Below are 19,495 nucleotides of genomic sequence, written 5' to 3'. Positions count from 1 at the left end.
CCTGTTCCTCACTTGCTTTATTAAAAGTTAAATAAATGTGCAGGCTTGCCTTTAGCTGGCTGCAAGCTGCAGGGGCGCTAGTCTTCCCCAGCCCCCTCCTCAAGGTGGAGGAGGTCCATGAGGGCCCTGTGATCTGCAGCAGCCCTGGGGAAGGGTCAAGTGAGCCCTGGATCGACATGGCTGCCTTGTCCCTCAGGGCCTCAGGCAGGTCTTCAGGGGGCTGTGAACCATCTGGGCCTCTCCCTCTCCCCTCACCAGCCAGGCCCAAGCTTCCAGATGGCAGCCTCTCCACCAGCCTCACCTCTCTTCTCCCCTCTGGGCTCAGCTTTGCCAGCTGCTTTGGCCTTACTGCCTTCTGAGCTCAGCATCTTCTCCCCCAAACCAGGAAAGGGCCTGCTGCCCCACGACTCAACCTGGCACCAAGTGCAGAATCACGAGCCTCCCACAGGAGCAAGGACAACGTCTAGCCCTCAGGGGAGCTTTCCAGTAGAGGCAAGATGCCAGGCTGGCATCAGGAAGTTTGCTCAGGACACGGGAAGCTGGAGAGGCCTGCCCGCCCCAGGCCCTGGTGCAGAGTAGTCACCCAGGCAATGCTGATCTGAATGGGGGGACAGGTAGGTTGAAATGCACGTGCAGGTTAATAACAGGAAGGGGGGCTGGGTGGAGTGGCCCAGTCAGGGCATAGGTGACAGAATGGGGCCATGTTGATCTGTGGCCTCTCTCCTAGGCACACAGGCCTGTATCCTGAGAAGTAGGGTGCCAGTGCTCTCCACAGGCCCAGGCTGGGGGTCCCCAAGTCCACAGGCTGCCCCTTTCTCTTCCAAGTGACAACGTTTACCCTCAGCATCAGGGACAGTCCCTCCAGAGTCCTGCCAGGAGCAGGCTCTGCTTCCCAGCTCTCCATAATCCCCTCTTGCACACTGAAGCAGCCCTCTTCGGGTTGGGGCACCTCAGAAACCCTCCCTTTCTGAAGCCAACAACCGGGTAGGGACTGAGGCACAGTTTTCCCGGGAAGAGCAGCAGCCCAGAGGCAGTGAAAGTTTGTAGCCTCAGATGTTCTCGTCGTCACTCCTCAAAAAGGCTGTGTAGGCTTCAGGGCCCAGCCCCTTGGAAGCAGTTGCCATGGTTACTGGGAGGATGAGGCCATCTGCGTGGAGATGAAGGTCTCGATGACACTGTGGTTGGATGGCAGCAGGTGGCTGTGACCGTTGGTGGAGTCGGAGCTCTGGTACAGCACCAGGCTGCTGGAGGACACTGCAGGGACAGTGAAGCTGCCGGCTGCCCGCCTTGACCATTATGTCCCCTCCCCACTCACCATCCCTGAGGGGACCTGGGATGGGAAAGTGGGGACTGACTACCTCCTGAATCTTAGCAGGTAACCGGAACCCTAAAATCAAACCCCTACCCCTGGGTCTTGTCAACCTCTGGCCAGGCTCCAGGGCGCCCCAGGGAGTGGCCTCAGCACATTTTAGTGGGAACTTCTGTGTGTCAGTTTGGCTTCCTTTTAGTACCCAGTTCTTGAGCCCAACACCAATCCAAGTGTTGCTGTGAGGGCATTTCATAGGTGTGGTTAACACCCAAATCCGTTGCCGTTAAGTAAAGAAGATTTCCCTCAATAATGTGGGTGGGCCTCATCTGGTCAGTTGAAGGCCTTAGGAACAATAGCTGAGGTTTCCCAGAGAAGGGATCCTGCCTCAAGACCACAGCATTGCCTCCTGCTCTGTGGCTTTCACACTTGCCAGCTGCCCCCCGGTCCTGTGAGCCAATTCCTTAAACATATGTATATGTTTGTGTGTGTGTGTATGTGTGTATGTTCCTGTTGGTTCTGCATCTTAGGAGAACCGGGATTAATTCAGATGGTTAAGAGAATAAATGGGCTTTGAGTTTGGACCTGGGTTCAGGTCCTGGCCCCACCACCTAGTAGCTGTCAGAAGCAAGGCCAAGCCCCTCCTTGAGTGCTTTGTCATCTGTAAAACGGAGGCAATGACACCTGACAGGTAAAGCATGGAGCCCTTGGTGACTGTCCCTGCTGCCATCAGGGCTGGATGGAGGACCCTGAGGCTCACATTTAGCAAGTGGCTGCCCCAGGCCCCAAAGTGCCTGCTCTTCACTGTGACATCGTGGGCTGCAGACTCGGGTTGGGCTGGAGAGCCCACACCCTGTGGTTGCCACAGGGGAACAGGAGTCCTTCTCAATTTGCAAGAGAAGCCAGAAATCTGTGACAGCTCTTGTTTTTTAAATGTTCGCAATGAATTTAAAAAATGCTAAACCCTAAACCATTTGTGTCACTTCTGGCCCCCAGCAAGCCCGTTCTGGCCTCATGATTACCCGCTATTACCTCTTCTGGTTATCTTTTTCATCAGCTGAGCCTAATAGAAGTTACTGTGAGACCCATTTCCTGTGGTTTCACACCCCACTTGGCTCACTTTGGGGGAGCACAGGTGCCCCTTCTCATTTACCCCCCTCTGCTGGGCATACCTTGCTCCCCAGCTTTGGGGACATCAGGGAAGGGGGCCAAGGAAAGGTTGCTCACCAGTGGGGCTGGCACTGAGCCTATGGGCGGGCTGCAGGTGCTGGATGCCAGCAGGGTCCTGGCTGGGGATGTGGATGGTGGTGGCCTGAGATGCCGGCGTGTGAAGCCCAGACTCGCTGGAGGCCTCAGTATCCGAGGTGAAGACCTGGTGGAAAGGCAGCCTCCTGAGCCCTCCTGGTTGTGCCCTGGGGCAGGGCCCGGGGAGGGGCTGGGGCAAGCCTGGGCCTTACCTGCTTGGTGGGCGTGAGGCTGGCCAGGGCGCTCAGGTTGGTGGTGTCGGTGATGAGCATGGTCTGCGGAAGCAGGCCCGTGTGGGTGTACTGGGCCACCTCGGGCTTGTGGCTGTAGAGGGCTGGCCGGGAGGGGGAGGGGAGGGTATATACATGGCACCTGGGCACCCCTCCCAGGAGGGCCTCAAAGTGGGGGCTCAGGGAAAGTAGGGTGTGGGCCTGGTGAGCAGCCCTGTGGGACAGTAGTTGGGGACTCAGGGTTCATTTCCAGGTCTGGGAGCTCCAGATAGAAGAGTTGGATGCGCTCCCCAACTACAGGGGCCTGCTTTGCCTAGTCTGGTGGAGAGGAGTCTGGGGGAGTCCAGGAACCCAAACCCAGCTCCTTCACGTGGAATTACCAGGTGTGAAAGGGAACAAGAGGCACAGGTGCTGTTGTCCTAAGCACCGACCTTGGAGGGAAAGGCTGGCGCCCCCTGTTGGGGGGTGGGGGGGACAGCATATCTCTACTCCAGGACCCTCTCCACAGTGTAACCCAACCTTTCACCTGTAGTCAGTCCCCAGCCCCACAAAAACACAGATGCCAGCAGAAAAATAACACAAATCGCATGGATAAAAATCTACCCACCCAGGAGTTCTCTTTTGGCTTAGCAGGTTAATGATCCCGTATTGTCACTGCTCTGGCTCTGGTTCCCACAGTGGCGCAGGTTTGATCCCTGGCCCAGGAACTTCTGCATCCCATCGGCTTAGCCCTCCCCCCAAAAAAAAAACCTCAATGGTTTCCAAATGAGACAGCTTGAGGGGGATGGGGGAGGAGGCACTGAGGGTTTGGGAAGGAAATGCTATAAAATTTGGTTGTGATGATCGTTGTACAACTATAAATGTAATAAAATTCACTGAGTAATTTTTTTAAAAAGGATGTAATGTAAACCTATATACAGTTAAGGTTAATTGCAAATAGAGATTCACAGATCAGTGGTGGTAAAAGAGGTGCTTCCTTTGTGTTGTCTGGTTTTTTGTGCTATAGCATGTCTTTATTTTTTTTTTCTATCATAAATTCCTTGTCTAAATTTCCACTCTTTAGCCCAAGTTTGGTCTCTAGTAGAGCAAATGTACTTCCCGCTGGAGTGAAACCAAGCATGCATGAGGCTTCTAGTTTAAACCACTTTCCTAAGTTATCCTAGGGCCCCACCTAGCTCTGACCTTGGTTTTTTTATTTTTTTTATTTTTATTTTTATTTTTTTTTGTCTTTTGTTGTTGTTGTTGCTATTTCTTGGGCCGCTCCCACGGCATATGGAGGTTCCCAGGCGAGGGGTCGAATCGGAGCTGTAGCCACCGGCCTACGCCAGAGCCACAGCAACGCGGGATCCGAGCCGCGTCTGCAACCTACACCACAGCTCACGGCAACGCCGGATCGTTAACCCACTGAGCAAGGGCAGGGACCGAACCCGCAACCTCATGGTTCCTAGTCGGATTCGTTAACCACTGCGCCACGACGGGAACTCCGGACCTTGGTTTTTTTAAATTTACTTTTATTTAGCCCTTTATTACCTATATTTTTTCATGGTGTAGTGTCTTCATCTTACTAAATTGAAGGAGTGGTACTTTAAATTCAACTCACTGAACATTCGTTGATAATGTACATTGTCCTAAAACTTTTACTGTTTTGTTACTTTAGGATCAATATAGTGTATCAGTATGGAGACTTTAATACCTACTGGCTTTGGAAATTTCCTCTCTGTTTACATTAAAATACATGCAACTTGGTAAAAAAAAAAAAAAAAAAAAAAAAACAAAAACACTCATCCACCCACATTCACTCATAAATGGTGCCCTCAACCAAATACACAGATGTTCAGGTCCACAATCCCTTATCCACGATTCCAAATTCCATAAAGGTCTGAAAACCAATGAGTTTTCATCAGTTTGGCACTAGAGCTCATTTGGTGGCAAAATCTGACCTAAACCTAATGTGAGGCTATGTGGGAATTTATGTTAACTTCCTTCTTAGAATTCTACCTCGTGCTGCAGGAATCCCGGTGTTTGATGACAGGATGTCGCCCACATACACTCACACAAACCCACATGTGCACGAGTGCACACACACACACACAGAGCCACACGGATTCACACACTGAAACATTCTGGCCCACAGACACTCATCCTAGCACCCGCAGAGCCCCTGTCACAGAAGCAGTCATGCTTGTACACCCACAGGCCACAGTGTCTGCTAAACAGAAGCCTTCCCCTGAGCTTATCACCAGCCATCCTCCCCCACCACCTCCCCCAGTGTGGGACCAAGGGGCGCTCACCGTGGGGACTCTGCAGCTGGGCCATGGTGGCCATGAAGGGGCTCTGGGCCACGTGGCTCTGCACGGAGGGCATGAGTGGCTGCTGGTAGGAAGGGTGCAGTGGCTGCGAGAACTGGACGGGCTGCAGGGTGGTCAGGCTGCTGCCCATGCTGTTGATGACCGGCACGCTCTGTGCCTGAGTGGAGGCCAGGCCTGGAGCAGGAGGGGCAGGAGTCGGCCAGGCCTTCTGCCACCTCCTTGGCTTCCCCAGACCCAGCCCAGACCCCAGGGGTACCATCCCTCCCTCCTGGGGCCAGTGGATTGGAGGAGGGAATGAAGTGATCAAGAGACACTCTTGCACTAAGAACTGCCACTAAGTTATAGCCCTGGCAAGTGGCTCCATCTCTCTGAGCCACTGGCTCGTTATATGGATGGGGTGGGGAGTGTGTGTGTCAAGCTAGGTTCCCTCGAACCCTTGGGTTTCACAGTAGTACACAGGCCCTGGGGCCTAACTTTCTCTACCCCTCTCTGGGCAGCTCCCTGTCTGTCTTACATATTGAGCTTCTGCATAACCATTCCTGCAAAGAGTCTTTATGGGCTTAAAAAAAAAAAAAAAAAAACCTAAACTAAAACCTAGAAAACTTCAGTCCCTTTTACCCCGCTGTTTTGCCATAGCTGTTTTACCTTCTAAACTGTAAATATACACTGTATATAATTTACGTGTTAGGCTGATTGTCTGCCTCCCCACTTGGGTGACTGAGATTTTGGTCTGTTCAGTTCACTTGTGTATCACTAGACGAGCGCAGAGTGGGCCCTAATAAATACATGAATGAAGGAGTCCCAGTTTCTCTCCCAGCTCCTGGATCCTGTGGGAGCACCACACCCAGATGCCTCCCTCCTTCCCCACCAGCTTACCAATGACCAGGGTGGAGGCGCCTGTGTTGGTGAATGTGGGGCCCAGGGAGGCAGGCTCACTAGGCCCGATGGCCATGACCCCGGGAAGTGAGGCCATGATCAGGTTCTGGGGCTGCTGGTTGAGGCCTGGGGATGTCTGCTCCAAGCTGTGCAGCGCTGTCAGGGTGCTGACAGGGGGCAGGGGGCCCCCAGTGGCTGAGACCTTGGAGGGAAAGCCAGACTGAGTCAGAGTAGGGCCCCACCCTGCCTCCCTAGGGACTGCTGCAGAATCTCCCAGCCAGGGGAAGATGGGAAAGGAAAGGTCTCCCCAGGACTGAGAGGCTGGTGAGGGGACACTCACCAGCTTGGCTTCTGTGCTCAGCAGACTGTGACTGGGCTCCAGGCCTGTAGGGGACACTTGGTGCAGGGGTGCAGACACCGTCACCAAGGGACCACCACTGCTTGAGGGTACTTCTGCCCCCTCACTGGTAGCAGACTGTCCGTAGCGCACACCTGGAATGGGAACAGTGTCCAACCTCAGCACCCTGCTTCCCTGCTAACCTCCATGGCCCCTATCCCTCCAAAACATATTGGTTTGCTCAGGACCCTTACTCCATCTTTTCTTTTCTTTCTTTCTCCCTCCCTCTCTCTCTCTTTCTTTTTCTTTTTTTTGTCTTTTAGGGCAACTCCTGCATCATATGGAAGGTCCCAGGGTAAGGGAGCTCTAGCTGCTGGCCTATACCACAGCCACAGCAACACCAGATCTGAGCCGTGTCTGTGACCTGCACCACAACTCATGGCAGCACTGGATCCTTAACCTACTGAGCGAGGCTGGGGATCGAACCTGCATCTTCATGGATACTAGTCAGATTTGTTACCACTGAGCCACGATGGGAATTCCTATGTCCCATCTTTCTTTATGCAGCCAGAAAACTTTGCTTGAGGGTCCACTTCCTGCCAGGCCCTGTGCTGGCTGCTTCCAACTCCCTGAACACAGGGGCCACATTGTATTAGCCCTGTTGCCCCTGCCACCCAAGGCTATACTTGACATGCAGTAGGTGCTCAACGAAAGACAGTTGAGCCAAACCAAATCGCAACTAGTGAAATGTAACTGCCTCAAACTGAGTTGAATAAAATGACCTGAAATTTGTTGAAGGAAACCAAATATAGTTGAATCAAATCTGAAATGAATTAATCGAGTTGAATTGAATCAAATAGAATTGGATTAAAACTGAAGTGAGCTGTATACAAAATTAACTAAATTTATTTGAAATGCATTTAGTTAAACTGAATTTAAAAAAACCTGAATGATTGGGAATTGGATTGGATCCAACTGTACCAAATTTAAATGAACTAAATTGGATTATAACAAGTTGCACTGAATTGAATTGAACTGAGCTGAAATGAATTGAGTCAAGTTGATCTGAAATGAATTGAAGTAACCAAACTCAAGTGGTGTTGGGGGAGTTCCCGTTGTGGCTGAGAGATAACAAATCTTATTAGTATCCATGAGGACGCAGGTTTGATCCCTGGCCTCTCTCAGTGGGTTAAGAATCCAGCATTGCTGTGGGCTGTGATGTAGGTCACAGATGAGGCTCTGGGATCTGGTGTTGTTGTGGCTGTGGCATAGGCTGGTGGCTACAGCTCCCATTAGACCCCTAGCCTGGGAACTTCCACATGCTGCAGGTGTGGTCCTAAAAAGACCAAAAAAAAAAAAAAAAAAGAGTTGGAGTGAATATGGAATGGGTAGAGCTGATGATCAATGGAGTGGAGAAAGCCAGGAGGCGTGGGTGGCTGCTGCCAATGAGGTGGTGCTCCCCAACTCTCCCACCTACCCTCAGAGTCCCTCTAACCACTGTCCAGTCCCCCTGCCCACATGGCACTCACCGTGGACCTTACTGGGGGAGAGGGCGGTTGGGGGCAGACCAGGAGAGCTGTGGGCAGGCAGTGCAGGGCCCGGACCTGGCCCCGGTGGTGGCCCACTGTACGTGTCCATGGCCAACTTGTGCCGAAATGCTTCTTCCTTGCGCCGATTGGCAAACCAGTTGTAGACGCGCACCTCCGTGACGAGGTTGGAGCCCAGCCCCTGTGCCTGTGATGGTGACACCCCCCTCTGGATGCACTCCGCCCTGCAGGAATGGCCACTTGTGAGCCTCCAGGCCAGGCACAGAAGAACCCTCTCCTTGGAGGTGGGGGGAGGGTTCTGAGAATGAGAGATCTACCTGAGTGTTTGAGGTTGGCAGACTCAGTTTCAATCTCAGTCTGCTGTGTGACCTTGAGCAAGTGACTTAGCCTCTCTTAGTCTCTTCAGGGAGTGGGCACAATAAACATAGGGTTGTAGTGAGGATGAGGGAGTCGAGCAGCCACTCAAAGGTTGTTTGGGTCAGTGGGGTGGGGGGGCACCAGAAATGGAGCTGGGTTTCAGACACTCAGCCCAGGAGCTGAGAACTCCTGGGCCAACAGCAGGAGCTTTCAAAACCTGGGGAGCCTCCCTCAGCACCCAAAGCCCCTCTCCCCTTCCCCAGCCTTTCCCCAGCCCTGACCAAACAGCCCTTCTGACTGCTGGCCATTCTACCTGTTGCACTCCTCCACCAACGCCTCCCGCTCCTCCTTGCTGGGGTTCTTCTGCCTCTCGTAGGCCTGGAAGAGGATCTGCTGGGATGCTGGGCCCCATTTGAAACGGTTTCTCCGCCCCTTCTTGGTTGGTAGCTCATCGCCCGTGGGCTCTTCAATCAACCCACCCTGCCCTGCGTGAGTGAACTCTGTGGGCACAGAGAGCCATGAGCAGGACATCAGCCAATCCCATCAGTTCACCTGACCATGTCCCTGATTCTCCTTCTCAGGGTGCTGAGCCAGAGGAGCTTGCAGCTAGAACTTAGAAATCATCTCATCCAGTGACAATAAGCACACAGCACACGCACCACCCCTTTCCTCACCTGTGTCCAAGGCAGACATTATTCATCAACCCCTGCACACTTTTCTCCTGAGCCAAGATGTAATCTCACAATCCTCAAAACAAGGCTCCAGGTAAGCAGCAGCATTTGTTTACATTTGACGCACATGCCATCCCATTTTACAGAGAAGGAGGCTGAGGTTCAGGGAAGTTAAATGTTTTTCCAAACTAGCACAGTAGAACAGAAACTTGAATTCTATCTCCTACGTACATTCAGGGATATTTTCAACCTTCCAAATTTGAAAATTAAGATTCAAGTGCAAGTACTAGCCAGGGGAAAAGTGACCCAGCCACTTGTGGTTGGTCCTCAGGCAGGAGGCGAATTAATGACACCTCCAAACTGAACAGCTAGCAACCCTTCAAAGAGCCAGGGAAACATATATATTATATACAGCTAGGCATTCCCGTTGTGGCTTAGTGGTTAACGAATCCTACTAGGAACCATGAGGTTGCGAGTTCAATCCCTGGCCTCACTCAGTGGGATAAGGATTTGGCATTCCTGTGAACTGTGGTATAGGTCACAGACGTGACTTGCATCCCACGTTGCTGGGGCTGTGGTGTAGGCCACAGGCTACAGCTCCGATCAGACCCTAGCCTGGGAACCTCCATATGCCAAGGGAGAAAAGACAAAAAAAAAAAAAGACAAAAAGAAAAGAAAAAGAAAACTACATATGTGCATACAGTGTCCCTGAAGGATGCATATGAGGCTGGGAATGCCAGTGGCTGCTCTGGGAGAAGGGCACCTAATTTTTACTGTAAAAGCTTTATTTTTTCTGTTTTTTTAAAACTGTGTATTGCTCTTTTTTTTTTTTTTTTTTGCCTTTTAGGGCCACACTTGCGGCATATGGGTTTCTCAGGCTAGGGATCAAATCGGAGCTACAAGCTGCTGGCCTATACCACAGCTACAGCAACACCAGACCTGAGCCACATCTGCAACTTACACCACAGCTCATGGCAATGCTGGATCCTTAACCCACTGAGCGAGGCCAGGGATCAAACCCACATCCTCATGGTTCCTAGTCAGATTTGTTTCCGCTGCACTACAACAGGAACTCCTGTTTTGCTTTTTTAAAAACACGGATAATTGGAATTCCCATTGTGGCTCAGTGGAAACAAATCTGACTAACATCCATGAGGACACAGGTTCTGGTTCCCAGGCTAGGGGTCCAATCAGAGCTGTAGCTGCTGGCCTACATCACAGCTACAGCAACACCAGATCTGACCTGTGTTTGAGACCTGCACCACAGCTCACAGCAATGCAGACAGGATCCTTGACCCACTGAGCAAGGCCAAAGATCAAACCCGAATCCTCATGGATACTAGTCAGTTTCGTTACTGCTGAGCCACGATGGGAACTCCCTTGCTATTCCTTCTGCCTGAAACACCCTTCCCTGTACCTTCATGGGTCAAAATTCAACTCACACTTTAAGACTTGGTCAAAAGGTCATACTTCTAGTGGGATCCTTTCTGAGCCCCTCCCTCCCTGAGGCAGAGGAGATTATTCTCTCCTTCTCACCAGCTCAACACTTCGAAATACTTTCCATAGTGCCCTGCACTGGGCCTGACACATGGTGAGTGCTCCTTACACTCTAGCTTCTGTTCTTGTGGTTGTTACCTTATAATACAGGTCTCACTGCATCATAATGATTTTTTCTCCTACTTCCCCCTCTAAAGAGGGAGCTCTTAGAAGGTAGGTGCCCAGTTCATCCATCTTTGTGTTTTTGTTTGTTTTTTCTTTTTCTTTTTTGGCTTCCCTGCAGCATATGGTGTTCCTGGGCCAGGGATCCGATCCAAGCCACAGTTAGTTGTGTCCTAAGCCACAGCTGCAACAACATCAGATCCTTAACCCACTGTACCAAGTCCAGAATCGAACCTGTGTCCCAGCAGTCCTAAGACACCACCGATCCTGTTGTGCCACAGGGGGAGCTCCAGTTCATGCATCTCTGGATGCCCAGGACCTCCCACCTCTTCCCCTCCTCCAGATGGCCTGGCACAGAATATAACCTCCTCTTAGTCTGTCTGTCCAGGAAGGGGGTGGTGAGGCTTCCAGCCCCCACTCCACCCCCTGAGCTGCAGGGAGTCCCAGGCCCCGCTGGGAAGACGGGGCTGCAGTCGGTCATTACTTACGCTGGGCCACCTCTCGCTGCTTGCGGACGTACCAGGTGTACAGGGCGGCTCGCTTCTGCGTCTTCATGGGGGTGCCCTTGTTGAGGTGCTGGGACAGGTGGGACTGGTTGAGGCCAGTGGTGTCGACCACCTCCCGCTGTGGGATGTTGTGCTGCTGCAGGTAGGACTTGACCATCTTGGCCACGCGCCACGGGTCCTCCCTGCAGGGAGGGTGAGGACGGGGCCTGCTCAGCCAGGGTGCCCAGTGGGCAGGGCGGGGGTCCTAGGCGCTGGAGCCCTGTCCCCCAGGGAGTGGGGATGGTGGATGGAAGCAAGCGTGGAGCCTGGGAGCCTGCACCCCGACTCAGGGACAGGGAGGTAAGGACACTCACGTCAGAGCACAAGGACTGGGGACAGAGACATGGCAGACATGTGGCCACAGTTCCCAGTCAGATCCACACAGACCTGGGAACAGATAAAGGTTTAGCAACATGGGGGAGTTCCCATTGAAGCTGACTAGTATCCATGAGAATTCGGGTTCGATCCCTGGCCTCGCTCAATGGGCTAAGGACCCAGCGTTATCATGAGCTCTGGTGTAGGTCACAGATGAGGCTTGGATCCTGTGTTACTCTGGCTGTGGCGTAGGCCAGCAGCCACAGCTCCAACTCAACCCCTAGCCTGGGAATTCCATATACTACAGGCGTGACCCCAAAAAGACAAAAAAAAAAGGTTTGGCAACACAGACACATGGACACATGTGGTCATAAGCAGAGGACCCCTGGAGGTTGCACAAGTCAGATGGGGAGGGTCCTCACCTTTGTGCTGCCATTAAAGACCTCTCCTCATTCTACCCAGAAGTGTTATTTGTGGCTGTATCTTATCCTCTATGAGAGGCTATAAACACCTGGAGGGCAGAAACTGTCTGGTTCTCAGCACCTAAAATAGGCCTAACATAGAGTATGCCCTTGATGTATGCACGAATGAGTGAGCAGATGTGTGTGTGTGTGTGTGTGTGTGTATGGATAGATGGAGGGATCGATGGGTAGTGGGATGGTCAATGGATTGATGGTGGATGGTGGCTGAGAGGATGAATGGATGGATGGATAAATGGGATGGTTGATGGGTAGATGGTAGATGAATGGATAGATGGATGGATAGGTGGATGGGTGGGTAGATGGATGGGTGAGAGAGATCTACTGGAAAAAAAAACAAAACAATTGGGTCTGAAAACAAGGAGATAAACATGATTCTCCCACTTCATAGCCAAGGCCCCTGAGGCTAAAAGTATTTGAGTCACTTGTATCTCTTGCCCAAGGTCACGGAGTCAGCCCAGCAGAGTCCCATCCCAGCAGAAGGGATTCAGTTCTAAGTCAGCCTATCAGGTAAAATACACATAGCGTCAAAATGCTTCCTGAGGAGTTCCTGTTGTGGCTGAGAGGCAACAGACCCAACTAATATCCATGAGGATGCAGGTTGGATACCTGGCCTGTTATCATGAGCTGTGATGTAGGTTATGGACGCAGCTCAATCCGATGTGGCTGTGGCGTAGCCTGGCAACTGCAGCACTGATTCAACCCCTGGAAACTTCCATATGCTATGGGTGCAGCCCCCTCCCAAAAAAGACAAAACAAACAATCAAACAAAAAAAAAACCAAACAAGGAGTTCCTGTCATGGCTCAGTGGTTAACAAATCTGACTAGGAACTATGATGTTGCAGGTTCGATCCCTGACCTTGCTCAGTAGGTTAAGGATCTGGCGTTGCCGTGAGCTTCAGTGTGGGTCACAGATGCGGCTCAGATCCTGCGTTGCTGTGGCTCTGGTGCAGGCCGGTGGCTACAGCTCTGATTCAACCCCTAGCCTGGGAACCTCCATATGCCGTGGGAGCGGCCCAAGAAATGGCAAAAAGACAAAACAAAACAAAACAAAAAAAAAGGCTTCCTGAAAATCTGCACTGAACCCTAGACTGTGGTATGATCAGTCTCCCCCGAACACTGTGGCAGGTGGCTAGTTCCTTAGCAGAGTCCCAGGTGAAGGGCTATATGCTGACCTTCTGAAGTTTTGTTGTAAGAAAAAAATGTGCGCATTTGAGCACAGAATTGCACTCTGTGGGCTCAGGTTCTCTCGCTGGAGGGATTCAAGGGGACCTGAGACCACCTGTGACTCACATTCCTGTCCCCTGCTCACTGTAGGGAATCAGGGGTCAGGTTGCCTGTACGATGTACGTTCTCTCTCTCCCTCTCCTGTTCTGTGTCAGCCCTTCTCTCTTCCCTTCTTCCTGTCCTGAGCTTCTATTACAAAGATGTGTCAGATGCAACAGGACCGAAAAAGGCAGAACTGGGATTTGAACCGAGATCTGTGCAATCCTGAATCTTTGTTCCCACCTAGAGGCAGCAATTTGCTTCTTAAATCGAAGTCTTCCCATACTGGCACCTGTGACAAAGGGCGTGTGTGGGAGGTGATTCATTGCTGAGTCGCTTGCCACAGCCAAAGACTGGAGACAACCTAGGTGTCCAGCAAAAGGATGCTGATTAACCCAGTCGTGGTGCCTCCATGCAAGGCAGCCCAGAAAACCTGCTGAGAAAGCTCTGTACGAGCCCAGATGGAACAGTTTGTCTGTTAGGTCCGCTGTGCTGTTTGTGTAAAATTTAAAGTGGGATAAAAGATTTCTACATATTTGCTTGTGTTGGCTGAAATACCAGAAGGGTGCAGAATGAATTAGAATCACTTATTATATTTCCAGTATATTTGTGGGAGTAGGTGAGTCTCACGTCCTACTACTCCGCATCTTCCCAGGTCCCAGAAGCGCTGATTGGATGCTGGGGGAGAGCATGAGAGAGATGGTTTTCTCTGTTACTCTTCCGTACTTTGTAAATTATGTCATATAATATCATTAACATACTATATATGCATATACAATGTTTAAAACTGATGTTTTTTTTTAAGGCCGCACCAGCGGCATGTGGACATTCCCAGGCTAGTAGGGGTCAAATCAGAGCTGTAGCTGCCGGCCTACACCACAGCCACAGCAATTCGGGATCCGAGCCATGTCTGTGACCTACATCACAGCTCATGGCAATGCCGGATCCTTAACCCACTGAGTGAGGCCTGGGATCAAACCCACATTTTAATGGATACTAACTAGTTGGGTTTGTTACTGCTGAGACACAACGGGAACTCCAAAACTGGAGATATTATTATTTTTAAAACCTAAAACCAAATAATCCCACCCAGTCAGCACTCCGAAGCCTACCCCACGCTGCCTTCTCCCCTGGCCCTTCTTTCCTTCTTCAGAGAACCAGCTTCACTGGCCCCATTGGCAATGCCCTTCTGAGACATGAGGGCACAGAGCCTTTCATCATCCTTGGCCCTCTGACTTCCTCCTTTTTATCAGCAGTTTCCATACAGGGAGGGAGGAAGGAAGGTGGGGACAGGTATAGTTAAAACAATCAGCAGTTGGTCCAGCAAAGTCCCATTTGTGTAAAAATGAGAGCTGTGAGAGTTCATGTGTCTTGAGTATTTATGCTGAGCCAGGCACTGTGCTCAGAGCTGGTCGTTGAAATCTTGCAATGACCCTTGGAAGTAGGTACTGCCTGTATGCCCATTTCACGGGTGAGAAAGCTGAGGCTCAGGAAGCTGAGTGCTTGTCCAAGATGACCTCGCTGGGACTCAAGAATATTTCACTTTTCCCAGGGCTCTTTCTGAGCCTCTGTCTCCCTGCTTTCAGGGCTCCCAGAACCTTCTCCTTGCCACCTCCCTTGCTCCCCTGGTGCCAGTTAGAGCTAGGAGGGAAGGGTAGGACAAAGTCCAGCCTTGTGCTCCCTGGCAAACATGTTTATCTGATTCTGGGGCTGGGCTGCCCCACGGCCTCCCTGCTCCCTCCCCCCAACACAGTCATCGCCCTCCTGAGAGAGCCACCTCCCTCTGCTTCTTCTCCAGAGAGAAGCTGCCCAGCCTTCCTTCACCAGGGCCTCTCCTGGCTCAGACTAAAGATTTACTACCTGTCCCAGTCCATCTGACCCCATGTGTCTATGTCTATCTTTATTTCTCTCACTCTCTCCTTCTGTCTCTGCCTCTCTATTTTCTGCTCTTTCTCCTACCCACCCCCCAACACACAGACATACACACGACAGACAGACAGACAGACATGGGCACACACACACAGAGTCTCGAAGAACCTGGCTTTTTTTCAGGACAGTTTCCCCAACTCAGAGCTAAGAGGCCAGGTCTCCAGGCATCTCATGCTTTCACTCTAATAGATTGAGAGTGAAACTAATCTGGGTTCGGATCCCGCCACTGCGACCTCGAACCTGGTGCGCGCACCCCCCAACTCCTCCCCTGTAACGTGGCCATAAATCCATGCCTGCCCGCCAGTGCTGTTGGGAGCACTGAATGCGTTTCTAATAGGAGTGAAACGCTGAGGCTAGCGCCTGGCACAGAATATGTGCTCAGTAAGTGGAAAAGTAAGGTTATCACTCTCATCAGCCATGTGGTCCTGAACCCCTGGTCCCCCCAGCAGAGAGAAGAGGGCCCAGGAGAGGGGAAGATCTGTCCACATCTCCTTCCTCCCCTGTTCTGGGGTCAATCAGAGGTTCAAGTCTTGGGGCCTTTTGCTCACTAGCCCACGGGGTTTCAGTGGGTCCAAAGCTGCGGAGCTGAGAGACCAGCCCAAAGGGCCACTCCTCTGGAGGGGGCCCAAGTTCTCAGGGTGAATTTCAGGTCAGCCACTCAATCTCCGGGTGGCCCTGGGAAGTTGCTTAACTTCTGTGTGCCTCAGTTTCCTCAACTCTGATATGGGGCTAATAACATTTCCTAGGTTGTCAGGAGGAGAAAGGAGTTTATGCCTTTGTAAGCCCTGTGTAAGCCCCAGAGCACTGCATGGAAGTGAGGTGATTGTCATGTTCCCAGCAAGACTGACAGGGTAAAGAGGGAGATGAAAGTATCAAAGACCAGCACGCAACCTCAGGGACCTAGGTCCAAGTCCTGGCCTTACTGCTTTGCAGAAGTTATCTTGGGCAGGTCTCTCTGAGCCTCACTTAGCTCATCTGTAAAATGGGATCACCGGCCACAGCAACCATTTGCTGCTCTTAGGTGTTATAACCCCATACATAAGCGTTATCATCAGCGCCACCTTGCAGAGAACACTGGGGTTCAGAAAAATGAAATCATCTGCCTGAGCTAGAATGGGCAGAGCTAAGGTTTGAGCCCAGGCAGGCTGGCCTCATCAGGGGTGTCAGATTGTCCCCCCTTGGCCACTGTCTTCCTGGGTCTCAATGCCTTGTCACTGCGCAATAGAGAGTGTCAGAGACCTTCAAGATTAGGGTTTGAGCTACTCAAGGACTGGAGGCCCTGGGTACAGGTTCCTCCCTTGGCCATAGCAGCAGATGTCCCCAGAGCCTCAGGGAAACCTAGTCATGCATTCATTCATGCCCCATGTCAGCCACAGGGCTGGATATCAGATGTATGATTGGTGAACAGGGCTCTGAAAGAGCTTCTGTTGTCATGGCAGGAGATGAAAAACAAAGAAGATAAATAATGATCTTTTTATTTATTTTATCATTTAACTTATCCTAAATAATGATTAAGTTTCAGGAGAAAGTCAATGAAAGCGGTGGAGGAGGGAGTGACTGGGGGGGACTTAATTTCAGAAGGGTGGTCAGGGAGGGCCTCCCTGAGGAGGTGCTATTTGAGCAGAAAGAGAAGAAGGAGTTGGCCCTGAGAAGAGCTGGAAAGAGGGCTCCAGGCAGAAGGCACAGCATGTGCAAAGGCCCTGAGGTGGGGATCAGCAAAGTCAGTGTAGTGTAACTGGAGGGAAGGGAGGGAGAGAGGGAGAGAGGTCCCTTAGGAAGAGGGCAGGGAACCAGGGCAGGGAGTTGGAATTTTACTCATTGTCCAGGAAGGGAAATGGAGGCAGAAGGAGAAGAAGAGACTTGCCCAAGGTCACACTTAGTCACACTTGGCTTCCAGGGGAAGTTCTGCCTCTTCACCATCCTTTCCAGCCTCAACCTCTCTCTCTGCCCAGGTCTTCATGGGGGGTTGCCCACCCTTCTCCAGCCTATGCCCTGAGGCTTGAGGCCCCACTTTCCCCCCTCAGGGCGTTTTCAGGTCCCTTTTGTTACCTGAACAATAAGTAACCCAGGTAGTTAGTTATAAACTCCACAGGAACAAGGAGCTGGTTGATAATTTATAGCAACATCTCAAATTTAAATGGAAAGTAAATAGCATGCTGTTAGCATTAAAGAAAACCCGATGGGGTGGGAGGGAAGCACTCCAGCCTCCTCACAGCTTGGGGCACCTCGCTCTCTCCCCAGCCCCTTCTCCCAGCTGCCTGTGAGCCCTTCTCCCCTCCTGGCTCTTCGCTCCATGCTGCTTCTCCAGGTCTCTCTCTCCATCTCTTCCTCCAGGTGTCCCCTCTCCCTCAGCTTCCAGGTCTCTGCTGGTCCCCAGGGAGCACTTTGACCCCTGCTCCCCACTCAGGACCTGTGGATCAAGACTTCCCCCCACCCACCGTCTCACCAAAGGGGCTGCTGACCAAGAGGCCCCACCCAGCCAGGTAAGGCCTTTGGCACCCCCTGCCCCCACTCCCCACCGAAAGCCCCTCATCCCATCTGGGGCCCTGAGCAGGTCTGGCCCAGCCCCACCCTGGGTCGGCTGATGCCTGACTTTTTGCCCCTCCCCTGCAGCCGACAGGGCCCTTTGCCCTCGTCTTCCTGCCAAGTCAGGGGGCCCTGGCTGCTCCCCTGCCCCCTGCCCGGGCCTACACAAGGCCTGGCAGACCCAGAGGGCCCCTTGAGGTGGGGATCCAGCCCTCCCCCACCCCAAGCTGGGATCAGGACCTTGGACAGAAAAGAGATGGCCCCTGGGACTCTTTCTCAGACCCCTCAGCCACCCCCTCAGCTGGCCCCTTGCCCCCCGGCACAGCCATTGAGGGCATCAAAGAGGGTGGGGTGGAGTCTGAGGTGGGTGGCCTTAGTCAAGCTACTTCCCCGCTCTGAGCCTCAGTTCCCCTGGTCTGTGAAGCAGTGATCCCTGGCTTCCTCCGGAGTTCATCTCAACACTGCCTGAAATTACACATGAGAAACCTCCACAGGGCTTCTGCCCAGCCCTTGGGGTGGAGGTTACAGAGCCTTAGAGGAGGGGCCGTCCCTGCAGCCCCCAGGCCCCCCTTCCCTCACCTCTAGCCTCCCCATCCCCCACCCCTGCTGGGTGGGAAGTCGGTTGGCTCAGGCTGCCCCAGGCCACCAGCCCTACAAGTTAATGATCACAGGCCTTATCAGAGCCTTTTGCCATTTATAAATTTATAAAACAAAAGAGAAATAATAAAGCCTGTGGGTAATTAGTAACCAGGTCAGCTCTGCTGAGGAGAGGGGAGGCATTGGGCTCAGACCCACTGAGATCTCTGGGAGCTGGGGAGCCAGCCAGGGGGTGGGCGTGCAGAGCAGGGAGGCCCCTGGTGAGGTAGGGGCCTGAGGCTGTGCTGGAAAGGGGAGCACTTCCCGCCCTGAAGAATCTGTTTCCCTCAGGTAAGAAAGACCCCAGCTCTCCTGGCTGAATGCTTGAGTTCTGGGGAGGCCAGGGGAGCCCCCAAAAACCCTATCCTGGGCTCCCCCTCCCCAGTGCTGCGTCCTGGTGCCTAGCAGGGGAGTTAGGGTTTGGGGAATAGAAATGGTCATGATGGCTAAAAATAACCCCTCTCCCCACATTTGTCCGGGCCCTTGAATCATGGACTCTCCTGCTCTGTCCCTGTCTCAGAGCTCCCCTGCAGCATGATCCGGGCGGAACGCCTTAGCTCATGGGGACTCAGGACCCTGCCGAGAGCAGGGAAGGGGACGGAAGCCTCCAACCTCCAAGCCAGGATCCCCACCCCACCCCCTTCCAAGCTCTCGTGGGCCCTGTCCCCCTTCCCAACAATCATGCTAAAAGCCACCACTCACGGGACTCTAGACTGGGAAGGGCTGGTCAGGAGCTGAGGGTAGACCCACTGGGCTCCTTGGGAGCTGGGACAGGGCAGGGGTCCTTACTGCAGAAGGGTCTCCACCACAGCTTTCTGGTGCGCCGCCTCCTCTGGGCTGAGGTTCTCCAGCTCTTTGAGGATGGGTGGTGTGAAGTCTTCCCCATCGTCGTCCGTCTCGTCCTCGGAGCCCCTCGTCTCCCCCAGCCCATTGGGCAGCTCCGCAAGTTCTCCTCGTGCACCACCGCAGGACTCCCCCTTGTCCAGGGCACCATCTCCGGCCAGAAGGTAGGGCCCTGGCTCACCCAACGCCTGGATCAGCGCCTCTTTGCTCAGGCCCGACTCGAGCAGGGCCGCCAGGAGCTCCGTCTGGAGCTGGCTCAGCTTGGAGACCATGGCTCCACTAGCGCTGGGCCACGCGGCCCCAGGACTGCGAGCCGCCGCCTCCCCCACCGCGTGGGCTGGCCGGCCAGCAGGCAGGCCCCAACCAGGCTCCTTACACCTGCTGCCCCCCAAAACCCCACTAGCCAAGCCCTGTGGGCA

At 52.8% G+C, this 19,495-nt stretch overlaps 2 protein-coding genes and 1 long non-coding RNA gene across 13 annotated transcripts in view; 2 read left to right on the top strand and 1 right to left on the bottom strand.

The window, feature by feature from the left end:
* C14H12orf43 (chromosome 14 C12orf43 homolog) overlaps window positions 1–3,747 on the top strand; it is a 14,484-nt gene extending 10,737 nt beyond the window's left edge. For 2 of the 9 annotated variants that reach the window (XM_084995635.1, XM_084995629.1), the window contains exons 7-9: window positions 386–614; window positions 1,193–1,375; window positions 1,837–3,747. The gene's annotated coding sequence lies outside the window, so the exon portion shown is untranslated. Of the gene's footprint in view, window positions 1–385 lie in introns of all 9 variants that reach the window. The other 7 variants (XM_084995634.1, XM_084995628.1, XM_084995633.1 and 4 more) reach the window with 4 other exon arrangements.
* HNF1A (HNF1 homeobox A) lies at window positions 4–19,495 on the bottom strand. The gene is given in 10 exon segments (NM_001032388.1): window positions 4–1,254; window positions 2,534–2,678; window positions 2,764–2,885; window positions 5,073–5,264; window positions 5,967–6,168; window positions 6,307–6,458; window positions 7,833–8,074; window positions 8,521–8,707; window positions 11,026–11,225; window positions 19,023–19,495. Coding segments are annotated over 10 exon segments (1,896 nt in total). The 5' UTR covers window positions 19,349–19,495; the 3' UTR covers window positions 4–1,126.
* The window catches only part of LOC146396609 (uncharacterized), a 31,588-nt gene continuing 29,498 nt past the window's right edge, over window positions 17,406–19,495 (top strand). The window contains exons 1-2 of one of the 3 annotated variants that reach the window (XR_014826971.1): window positions 17,406–17,554; window positions 19,045–19,240. This is a non-coding gene — a long non-coding RNA (uncharacterized LOC146396609). Of the gene's footprint in view, window positions 17,555–18,402; window positions 18,525–19,044; window positions 19,241–19,495 lie in introns of those variants that run through there. The other 2 variants (XR_014826972.1, XR_014826970.1) reach the window with 2 other exon arrangements.

This window comes from Sus scrofa, chromosome 14 (assembly GCF_054392235.1).
Source record: "Sus scrofa isolate SSC_HxYL_T2T_F1_AM1 chromosome 14, Sscrofa_HxYL_maternal_Yorkshire_Landrace_v2.0, whole genome shotgun sequence".
NCBI lineage: Eukaryota > Metazoa > Chordata > Mammalia > Artiodactyla > Suidae > Sus > Sus scrofa.
The sequence above is the reverse complement of the archived record's forward strand: the minus strand, read 5'-3'. Positions and strand labels throughout refer to the sequence as shown.